Source organism: Calidris pugnax, unplaced genomic scaffold (assembly GCF_001431845.1).
Source record: "Calidris pugnax isolate Ruff unplaced genomic scaffold, ASM143184v1 scaffold2, whole genome shotgun sequence".
Classification (NCBI taxonomy): domain Eukaryota; kingdom Metazoa; phylum Chordata; class Aves; order Charadriiformes; family Scolopacidae; genus Calidris; species Calidris pugnax.
Genome location: NW_015090766.1, coordinates 2,444,560 through 2,456,678, shown reverse-complemented (window position 1 = coordinate 2,456,678; position 12,119 = coordinate 2,444,560). Strand labels below are relative to the sequence as shown.

Genomic DNA, 12,119 nt, shown 5'->3' with positions numbered 1-12,119 from the left:
CACTTAAAACTAATGATCGACTGCAGATATAGAACTCAAAACAATTTTGCTACCTAACCCCTTTTGTTTTGATTGAGCCTTATTTTAATGTTTTCATTTATCTTGAAATGGACATTTTCAGTTTTCTGTCATGCAAAGCAATCTAAATAAATGCACACTCATTATTCTAATACTCTGAGTGAAATATTGGTGATCACAAAAGCCTGAAACAGCTGAGTGGTATATTCTAAGGTAATTTACTGATTATTGTGTCCTTCTTTCCTACTTCGATACGACGGTGTTATTATTTTACCCTCTGAGATGTAAATGCAAAGACACCTCCTACACCTCCCTTCATGTATGAACACAAAAAAATTAGCATATATCCTTCTCCCCGTCTTCATTCTTGGTTTGAAGCCAGTGTTTAGTGCTGCCTGATGGGGAGTTATAAACTTTTTTTCAGGATTGTGGAATGGCCCAGGACACTGCAGTGCCCAAACTGGACTTTGTATATTGGTTGGATAAAGCTATTAAATGGGGCCAAGCCACCACGCTGGAGTCACAGAAGGATGTGTGCCTTCACTTGCCTCAGCTCCAGGAGTTTCTGCATCAGGTCTATGAAACTTTAAAACATACGGTAAGCAACCTTAAGAGGAAGAGTGACCCGTTTTGAAGACATCCTCAGAAACAATCTGCCCCGTGTTTTGACAAAACAGAAACTAACAGTAGCAAAGGGGTTTGTGTTATTGAGCTAATGTATTGCTGGATCAAAGAGGCAAGCTGGGGAAACGGTCACAGGTAATGCAAACAGGAGTGGGCTTCCTGTTTCCCTGATTTATTGTCTAAGGAGCTTTTTCTTCTTGATTAGTTGTTGTCACGTGAGATTTCCCAGCCAATGCTCTAGCCTCTTTAAAAAACTCTTTAAAATAAACAAGAATTTGATTCTGGTTGTCAGGTCATAAATTGGATTATTTAAAGGCCTTAACATGCAAAACTGTAACTGATCCTTTAAATCTTAGAGAGAGTCTGTTGACACGTTAACCCCAGTATTATGGCACACATAGTGAATTCTAGCAGCATGGTCAGATCCTTGGCATATGCTACTGGCTGTTCTGTTTAGTAATTTAATTATTGTCTGCACTCACCGGAGTGCTTTTTTTAAAAGTAAGTTTAGTTATTTATATTTTTTGTTTTCTGTATGTTTTCCTGAGCTTGGCTTTTTCAGGATATGTATTCAGTATAATTAGCTTTAGAAATGCTGCATTATGGCATGAGACTGACTTCTTCTGGAAGTACTTCTTATTAAATATTCTTCTTATCTAAAGACTGCAGAGTTGATACTTTTTTCTGAACTGAATTTAATTTTGAGATAAAAGATTTCTAGGCAGTGATGTTTCTTCCTGTATTTATAGGTAACTTTTTCTTAAGAAGGTGAAAAATATCTATTTTTAATGTTTCTACTTCAAGTAATCTGAGGCTTGGCCTGAAGTGGACCTTGTGAATATGGCCCCAGAAAGTCTAGGGCTAGCCCCAAATGTGAGACAAATGTAAGGAATTTATTGCAGCAGCAGGAGATGGTTATCGTTCCTGCTACTTGCATGCTATCTCAGCACAGCACCGTTTTTAAAAGCCTTCATTTATGAGATAGTAAAGCTACAAAAATGGAAAAATAAGACTGATTACAGAGGGTTGTACATGAACTACATTACTGCTTTTATAGTGAAGCTGCTTTCTATTTGGTTAAAAGCTAAATTGCAGTTTGTTATGGACTAGTCATTATGTAATTTAATTTAAAGAAAGCAAGCGGAAGTAACAGAAAGATACTTGGTTTTATGCCGTAGTAGGTATTAATTTCTTCAGAAACTCCATGAGACAGTATATTAAAGCAATGACGATCAACACAAATATAGTTCGCTTGTGCTTTTATTATTATGAAATCTTGGTTCCTAATACTGTTTTCTGATTACTGGATGTGAGGCAAATGAACAGATTTTCTACCATAATTAAGTATTAGGTGAGGAAATTACTTACTTAAGCTTTAACTTATTTGAATTATTATGACATTATAGCCAATTTCAGGAAATTCTGCTTTTATTACATACATGCAGGTGTTTTGCTTCCAGAGCATTTCACAGCAAAATCAGTAGGATTGTAATTTATGACAATCTGTGTCATTAACAGTTCTCCTAAGATACTTTTGATGTGCAATATATTTATTATATTTTTGTTTTAACAGGATTCAATTGTAGCAATCCAGCAGTTCCCTTTAATTGGCCAACTTCTAGGAAGGCTTTGTTGGAATCCTTTTGTTATGGGATACGGTAAGAATGTGTAATGATATTTCTGCAGCAGTTTCATAAACTTTATTCTCTATGAATTAGGAAAATGCAACTTGTTAAATACTTTGATTTTTTTTCCATAATAACACAACATTCTTTTTCACTTAAGTAAAATTTTGAGATGGAAAGGTTAGCCAAGTTATTTAAAAGATGTGACATTGAGAAATCTTAAATTTACTTTGAAAGCTAATTAATTTCATGGATTAGTTATAGAATCTTGATTTAGTAGCAGTGACTTTTAAAACCAGTGAGTGCTTATGTGTGTCTTGATTTCCATTTTTATTTTCTTGTATTAATTACATTTTTGTTAGGTTTTCAGAATGTACAGAATCTAGTGTTTCAGATTACTTTCAAAAGAAGTTTCTTCCAGTTATACATCAGAATATTTTTGTGATATTTGTGTTGGTTTTTATATTAGTGTAAAACTGTACTAAGTTATGATTGTGTTTGTTTTTATTGACTTTGTTCTGAATGTGCTTTTTCCCTATCTTGCAAGCTAGTGAAAATGCACGTGGAATAAAAAGCAAAACAGTGAAGTGGAAAAAAACATACAAAAACCCAAGAGCCTGTTACTGGTGGTGTATATGTGTGTAGATAAGAATAAAGAAAAGAAATTGGGGACAGGAAAACTCTTGGGAGGGAGGAGAAAGTACTTGTTGTGCTACCTCACCAGTGGTTCCAGTACATTTTTCAGGAACTGAGAAGTTGATATGTTGATAAATGACTTGGAATCTACTCTTAAGCAGAAAGCTAATTATGAGCTTCTCTGCGAGTCCCTTAAATAATCTTTTGCCAGTCTCCTGCTATTACTACAACTACAAAAAAAAGGTTTATACTTCCTTTTGGGGAAATACCGCAAAGTACAATTTTTACGTTCACCTGGAAGTTCACCTATTAAGTTACACACAGCATTAGGCTAATGTGATGATATGTCTTTTGGTTTGGCTTTATCTTCTAGACTCCTCCAAGCACAAGCAGAATGAACTTGTCTGCAAAACACATGGTAGATTGATGTTATATCAGCACTTCCTCTCTGAAATGAAAATTTTGGAAGGATCCATAGATTTAAACATAGATCACTTTCATAGAGCAGCAAATGTGTGGTTTTGTGGCACCTTTTGAGAAAAGCCTTTTCATACTCGATAGACTTATTTTTACAATGTTTCCCTTTTCAATCATAGTTCCTGTTTTTGAGAATGTTGGTAACTGTTGATGTTAACAATTACACACATGCTTTTCTTCTAAGTTTTTTTTTAATATACAAGTCTTTAGACCATCATTTTTTCTGAGCTGAAAATGTATTGTGGTATATAAAGTAGCTTCTTCTATATATTTCATCAAAATTGAAAGCCATCTATTTCTGCTTTTGACTCCTTTTCACAACAATCCAGGATTCTTCTACTTCTACTTCTTTGTCTTCTTTGGTATCCCTCAGCATTTTCTAAAGCAAGAAAAACACTTTTCCTGCAAGTTGATCATTACCTCTGAAGACTGCAAGAAAATGGAGTTTTAAGTTTTTTATGGATCTCAAAGTTGCAAGGATGCCAATTCAGAGAACTTAACTTGCTCAAAATGGAATGCTTCACTTTAAGCATTAAAGATGAGTCAAGGAGTTTTTCTGACATCAATAGACCTGAAGATGCGTATACATTCCCACCACTTCCTCTTATTAGAGCCACCTGAGTGCTCTTTGAACTGCTGGCATTTTAGATTCAGCAGATTTTCGTTTTGTTTGGCACTACTTCTGATGACATTGTTTAAGATAGTGCTGGCTATAGCAGATGCTGACTCTCAAGTGGGTTTCATGTAATTTCTCATTTGGATAAATAGCTCATTCAGACATGTGTCAGAGACCAGACCACCCTCGCAGAAGAAGGAACTAATTTTGTTCAATTCAGTCTTTCGAACTAATAAACGGAGGAGGAAAAACATTATGCTTCTGCATCATGTCCAAACCACAATACCTATCACCTTAGATGAATGTCTGTTGATGCTGGAGGCTGACATGGCTGACCACTCAGTGCAGGAAGCATGGTCTCCAAGGGTAAATAATCTCCTCATAAACACTCCTGAGCAGGAGGTGACCAAGTTAGCCTTATTTAGAACGCTAATGTGAAGGAAGCACGACTAAATAAAATCTCATGGCTGTACTTGTGGTCCTAAACCACAAGGGATACATGAGGAATTCAGACTTGGTAAGGAATTCCAGTGTTTTTTCTATGGACTGGGGGATTATCTCCTCAGTAGGACCCTCCTGGTTTGAGTTTTGAGCCCAAATGTCTTGAATCCCAAACTAATACGATAAATGCTGGGGAATTTCTTGGTGGCTCTATGTCAGTGTATGTGTGTGAGCATGCTTGGTTATGTATGCATTCGTTTCCACAAAAAGTTCTGTTTTAGCTAATCAACATTTTCGGATATATTTCAATAAAATTTTACAGCAAGCTCTAAAAAGAATATTTGTGGCTGTAAGATTAGGGTTTTCCTATTAGTTCCTTCATATGGGTATTTGTAAACTAACTGTGTCATAGGATGATTGAGACCACACTGTATTATGAGAAAAGCATTGCCTTTTTTTTTCTTATTCTTTTTTTTTTTTTTTCTTTTTGATGTGAGATTGGCAGGGAAGAAATGCAGTCTGATTCATCAAAAAGGATTGGGCTTTTTGTTTGTTTGTTTGTTTTAACAAACTAGCTTCCAAGCTGTCTTAAATTTCCTACAGAAAATTTTCATTCCTTTAGTTGGAGTTACAATATTAGCCTAGTACAGTAGATAATTGGTGACCTTTTGGGGGATATAATTTCCACCTTTGAGTTACTAATTTTATTCCTTTGGACATAATAATTGGATATTTATTTGGGTAGTGAGTCTTTCATGCCATAATAAGATCAAATGCCTTCATTTGTATCCTGATAATGATTTTCAGTGCATACCATGGTGGTACGTTTTCCATGGGGATTACAGTTACCAGAAAAATGGGAGGAAAAACCCCACCAGTAAGTTTTCTGTAGCTCTCTGTGCTTGGTCTTTTAATGTGATTATCTTTTCCAGCTGCGATAATTATTTTAAGATCTGTGCCCCCTTATTCTTAATCTTCCCATCTTTCATGTCCAGTTCTAAAGCAGTTCTGAAAAGAAAACAGTGAACTTGAGAGTGGCCCTCAGAGTGTCACCGGGTACTTCAGCAAGAGGACTGTACGGTCCCTTTTCCTACATTTCACAGATCTATGGGAGGCTACTTCAGTTTTGGTTGTAGTCAAAAAGTAGTTTTGACTGGGAAAATTGTGAAGCTGTACAAGTCCCTTATTTTTTGGGAACACAAATTAAAGTTGGTTCACTTAGATTGAAGTTTGAATGTATCTAGCTAAATCTGTGTAAACTCATTATACTGGCAAAGTGCACCAGTATGTCATTTATCTAAGCCTTGTTTTCATCATTTTAGCTTTCATCATAATGATTTACATTTCTGACAGGCAATAATATATGCAATTTACTTTATAGTATGCAGCAAATCACCATGTATAGCAAAAAATCTTTTCATGGAGAAATTTAATTAAGCAGTTACATACATGTTCTTCCACTTCTTTCCTCTATTTTTTTAGGTCAAAGACAACCATAACTTAAATAAAATGACTTAATGGTGTACAGTAGATATACATAGTTCAAGTATTCCTTCTTTTGACTCATTCTGTTTATCTGTATACTTTGTTTGGGTAGGCGATTTGGACTTGATTTTTCTTCCCCTCTCCACCCCCTCTTTCTGTATAGTTCATACAATGGAAAATTATCTCAAAAGCCAGGCTTTATAAACAGAAAATACTTTAGTACTAGTAATTAATAATATTTAAAATCTTTGTTTTCCAAGAAACAGGTGGCTATCATTTAGTCATTTAAACAAATAAAACAGTATTTATTTATTTTTTCCTTGCATATAATTTCATAGTAGAGTTTAGGTGAAATGTTTTTTTAGGGAGATAGTTGCCTCAGTGCTGATGTCTGAATGCTAGCTGGATATAATCACAAACTATATGGATAGTTTAAATTTCAGCAGAGGAATATACAAGATGTCTCCTTTAACTCCCATCTTAAACAACCTAGGAAATTATTAGCCTTGTAAAAATCCATATTAAAAAAGAATCCCCAAACGCACAATGGCAGAATAGCCCAAATTCTAGTCTTTTAAATGTGTATGTTTGAGAAAGCAGCTCTGGGCAGAAATGTTAGTCAGTGGGAGGCCAGTAATGGCCTACAGGCTTCTTGGACATTTATTGAGGAATACTGGTTTAAATCAATATTAACATCTCTGATCACCTGGTGAAAATACAGGCATTACTTACTGGAGCTTTTATTTTTTCTACAGGCTTTGTCAACAAAACACTTGTAAATAATACTGTTTATTGCATCTTGGATAACAAATACACAGAAAACAAAAGAAATCACTTTTTGAGCTTGATGATCATGTTGTCTCCTAATATGTTTTCTAAAACTTATGTGGTATCCCCTGTTTATATTATTTTTAAGAAGAATTATATAATTTACTAAGTGGATGTGATATGAGAGCTACAATATTACATCCAGTTTTCATAATTTTTGTTATAATCATGCAATTTTATTGCATGAAATAAATGGGATGAAATTCAGTGAAGAAATTCTTGGATTCTGCGAAAGAATATTAAAAAAAAAAAAGCCAGTTGAAAACATAGTTGTGGGAAATAATAATGAATTAAATGCCTCTTCAACTGCTTACTCCAAATAGTCAGCTTCTCTATAATAGTATCTGTGCATCTCAGTGGTGACAGTGTTGCTCAGTATAGTTGGTGTTCAGAGAAGGCATTTCATTTCCAACAGTGGGTTAGAATTAAGTAAAACCTGATCTCATCCTGAACAGAAGATTGCGATAGGATTTTTTTTCGATCAGTATTTAGCTTTTCTCCTATCTGCAGAAATGTTATTTTCCTGAAGCATAGAGAAACTTAATGTATTCTTGGAGAAAATTTGATGTTATGAATTATTTCTTGTTATGAATTATTTCCTACTTGACAAACTTAAATTATTCAGAAGTGAATGTTCTTAATTTTGCAAGCTTTGGTATTTTACTACTGTTGCTCAGTGTTTATTATTAATGAAGTTATTTAGATACTGAAAATCTATTGATGATAGCTGCAAATATTATGTGAATGCGACACTAGGTCATGGATGTTTCTTAATACCATTTTGATATTGTATAGATTTTGAACTCTTTGATACCTTTTAAATTGCTATCAAAGGAAATGAATACACAAAAAACTACATATGAATATTAAATGTGTGGAGTGAATCTGGTAGAATAGAAGCATTATGTGTTGAGACTGATACTTAGGGCTTTAGTTTTGTGGACAGGTAGGGAGTGTGATGTGTAATTCTGTTTGTGTTTTGATTTTTTTTTTTTTTTTCTTTTCTAAATACATCCTTATTTGCTTTATTTTCTTCCTACAGATGAAAGCCAGAAGACTCTGATGTGGTGCTTATATTGTCTATACAGCAGTGAACCACAGAACCCTGTGGAACTGAAGGCCAACAGCTGGATACGGGTAAGTGAATGAATCCTTCTCAGGACTGCTTTGAATTAAATTGATTATTTAAAGGTGCTACATCTATAGCATGGAAACACTGTCATTTAAGAAACTGTTCCAAACACAACTTGCAATACATATTGTCTTGAAGTATATATCACTCTAATTATAACACAGCCAGTGATAGTCTGTCATTTTAAATATTAAAAAGATGTGGCATTTTAAAGTGGGTACTTTTGATGGCTTTTAACCTAGTAGATTCGCCACGTCTAGTAACTGTGAACAGTGAGCAATGACCACAAATCAGAAGGGAAGCAAGTGTTATTAAATAATAAAAAAGAGCCTTTCAATTAGGATAAAACAAATAATCTGGAGAAATGCCATAGTTGTTGTTTGGTTTTTTTTTTAAATCTTATATTTGCTCTTTAATTATATTCTTTTTTGCTTTTGTTTAATCTCCTGCCTATGAAGAATTTAATTGTATCCAAACTTTCTTCAAAGGCTGTCAGAGAGGGGAGGGATAGTGCTTGTGTGTGGATTTATATTTAGTGACTTAAAGGAATAATGAATCTGTAGCTTTAATCTCAAATGTAGGGCTTTGCATGGCACATCTGTTGATATTTTATGTATTTCCACACTGAACTAGCAAAGCACATCAGCATGTAAATAACTTGCAGCACATTGATCCTTAATGCTTTACATCACTGAGTAGCAATTTGAGGGTGCAGTGTTGTTAATTGTATGTCCTTACATACACTGTGGGTCCATATCCAAATATGGTTAAAAACGTTGTTAATGTATTTTTGAAAGTATCTTCTAGTCCTCACAATTAGTGAGAATGTAGCAGCCTGATCATTATTTACGTATGTCTGCTAAAGCTGAAGATACTTCTAGGCTTTTCTAAGTAGTTCATTTTTTACTCACTAGTTGACTTTGTACATACCAGTTTATCCAGGTATGTGTGTAATACTAGAATGTACAGATTATTATAAAATAGATAAAGATAGATAGATGTTTATGTTACTAAATAAGTGTATTTAACTGTGTACTGCTGTTGATTCAGATGCAGTAATTCTCAGTGTTATGTTCTCACAAACTTTAAGATGCCCTTGGATGCCTGCATGTACCTATTTGGTGGATGGTACCACACGCCATGAAATTCTCAACAACTTAATACTAATTAAAATCACCCTTATTTTCTTCCTGTCTTTAGCCTTTTTCAAGAGGCTTTTCCTGAGATCGATATACTTTGAATTCCCAATGTGGCAATGCTTGAATACCAAAGTGAAGTGAGGCATAATGAAAATCTGCCTTTTCTAATATAGTCTTGCTGGTTGGTTGCTATAGTTGCTTGGTTCTTCATAATGACATAGGAGATGAACAATAGCATGCACTTAGTTATCAAACAGAGCAAAATTTGTCATTTTATTTGTTATTAGCAGCAGCACATGCATTAATGATGTTAAGTAGCGTGGGAGAGTTGTACCCCATCCTCTACAGATAGCTTCCATTTCTGGGAGGGAAAAAAACAGTTGTTTTAGTCTAGATCAGTTGCCTTGTCTGATGTAACTGAACTGATGGTGTTGCTGATATGAGAAAAAGTATCAAGTAAACAAGAATAAATAGTTGGGGAATGGATGAAAGCGCGACTGCTTCTCTTGGCAGCACTGCCATCTGAAGCTGTCTTAGACAGGGACTAATATGTAAGCATTTGATTCAAGTCTGCTGTAGTCTGCAGCAACTTTTCCACCAACTCTGTGTGTATGAATCAGCCCTAATTGTCATTGTGACTTAATGGGTCAAGAGCTAACCTAAAAGTGATAGGGAAGAGGGCACGGAGGATTTCAAAGCACAAACAGGTCTTACTAGCTATTTTTATTTTGATTGGAGGGAAAGAAACAGCTTTTGGAAAATTTCTAATTAAAAAAAAAAAAAAGGATAGGTAGGGAAGGTTGTAAAATGCAGAACATAAGGATACAGAAGTTGAGATTAAATAAAAGGGTATTACTAAATCTTTTTCCATAGTCATTAGAATTTCTTCTCAGTTTCTTAGTATCCAGCGTGCATAATCACAAAGCTTTTTGAAGAAAAAAAAATCCCTTTTCCTCATCAACACTGTAATTCTTGTCACCAGCAATTGTGATATAATAAGGACTATCATTCTTGATCATATAGAACCCAAGTTAAATATTTTGCTACTTTTGAACTGTTACTATTGCCATGTGTGATAATGATATATATTTTTAAAAAAACCCACTGTACAGTAAGTCTGTTCACCCACCTAGTGCATACTTAACATTGTTTTCTCCTGAACTTGTCACAGAAAGCGATCAAGACACATTTACTATGGGAGCCATAATTTGAGGTCTGCATCAGGTGTTTTCATATTGACTGGATGACCAACCTCTGCAGTGGTTTGACCCGACCTCAGCCTTGTTTGTAGTATAGCAGGAGGTCTTTACAGCAGTGATATTCACTCTCTGGTGCTAAGCTGCCAAATAGACTGTGGTGCACTATGGAAAAAATTGCCAAAAGTCTAAAATATATATATTTGAAACAAATTCTTGTGGGTGGGGAGGGAGGTAGTTTTGTGGCTACACAATGAAAAGGGAATTGAAATCCAGAAATTAGTTCTAAATAAAGCTCTGAAATTTGAATGCTACTTAAAAGTTTTATAGTATTGACGAATACATGCCTGTACTTGGAATGAAGTGATAGATTATCTAAGGTATTTAAGCTCTCCGTAGGTGGTGTGGACGGAAAGCCACCCATGACCACACAGAGCCGAGCTCTGTGTTGGGCCCATACACATGGACACAGGAGCTGTGGGTTACACACAGGAACTGCTGTTCAGTGACTTTCACAGTAGCCTTCTCCCTTGGCCCTGTAGCTGAGGGTTAGTTTTGTCTCCTCAATACTTCAGCATACACTGAGGAAGAATACTCAGTTTTTAAAAAGGTGAAGTAGTTCACTGTGTAGGCCGACACGTATCAAATAAATTGGGACACTGGGGTGTGCATTTTGCTGACAATAGAAAAAAGAAAACGTAAAAAAGCAAACCAAGCCAACCAACCAGCCAACCAAAAACCCCCACCCAAGCAACCGAAAAATGAGGAGGGTGTAATGGAGATTGACAGCTTTACCTGCTTACTGTTTAATTTTAACAACAAAACCCCCACCCCTGTTTAAGATTGCTTCCTAGTTTTGTGGGTTTTAAATGTGACTTACGTGGGAATTTTCCTCCCAAAATGCAAAGTTATATGTGATTGGAAAATTATATTATTCAGTCAAGTTAGCAGTGAAAATTCTTCTCTCCTTTTTTTTTTTTTTTGTAGTTAAGTACATAGACTATTAAATTACACCTTCCTTTTTGTGCATGGCAAGTTTAAATGCACTTTGTGGCCTTCCAGTGTGTCTTTAAGTAATGGCCAGGAAAGCTGATTAGAAGTCTTTTGTTTTCAGCTACTAAGTTGCTGTTTCAAAGTAGCAAAAAATGTGCTTGATACTTGCTTACTTTTTAACTTTCCTGCCATTGTCATGGAAAAGCTGTGTTGTTTTTAATGGCAAGAAGGGTAGCTACCCACTTGAAAGGCATTATTAGTAAGTTTCAGAAACCAAGATAGTGCAGGTCTGTAAGTCCTCTGAAAGAATAAAATGTGCAAAGAAATTACATGGAATTTAATTAAAATGTGCAATATAGACTGCAGTGTTTTTAGGATCAGATGCTCTTTAAAAATGGTAGAATTTTTTTTATTATTATTTTGAGTTGTAGTGGTGGAATCTAGGTTCTGTAGATCTTCTATACAACCTGTAAGAAGCTGGCATACACGCTGCAACAGATTTCTCACTGGTGGAAATCAATCATGACTGGTAAAAATGGTTTCTAAGAAAGAAAGTGATTTAATTTCTCCAGCTGGCCTTCACTGAGCAGAGAGATGCTGTACTGAGTTGTGCAGTAAATGTGGCTCTAACACCGGCTTCTGTGTGGTGGGGCTGTAACAGCTTCCTTTCACTGTGTGTTCCTCTTGCAACCACATTGTAGCAGTTGGAGAGCTTTTCTCAAGTAGATTTCCATTTCATTGACTTGGTTGCACCTCCTCCTCTGCCCTTAGTTTATAAACTGTGTTTATGAATTGTTTATGGCTTTGAAATTTGTTTCAAATAGTGCTTTTGTTGTATAGCTTTGGGAGGCCATACATACTTATGAGAGTGCTACAGCCTGTCCCTTTTCAAATTAGACAAAACAGGAG

The 12,119-nt window shown here is 35.3% G+C and overlaps 1 protein-coding gene across 2 annotated transcripts in view; it reads left to right on the top strand.

Annotated features, from left to right (window-relative positions):
* Positions 1-451: 451 nt before the first annotated feature.
* FANCC (Fanconi anemia complementation group C) overlaps positions 452-12,119 on the top strand; it is a 65,127-nt gene continuing 53,459 nt past the window's right edge. For both annotated transcript variants that reach the window (XM_014936077.1, XM_014936068.1), the window contains exons 1-3: positions 452-616; positions 2,216-2,300; positions 7,793-7,887. In XM_014936077.1, the coding sequence (XP_014791563.1) occupies positions 452-616; positions 2,216-2,300; positions 7,793-7,887 (345 nt within the window). The remainder of the gene's footprint in view (positions 617-2,215; positions 2,301-7,792; positions 7,888-12,119) is intronic.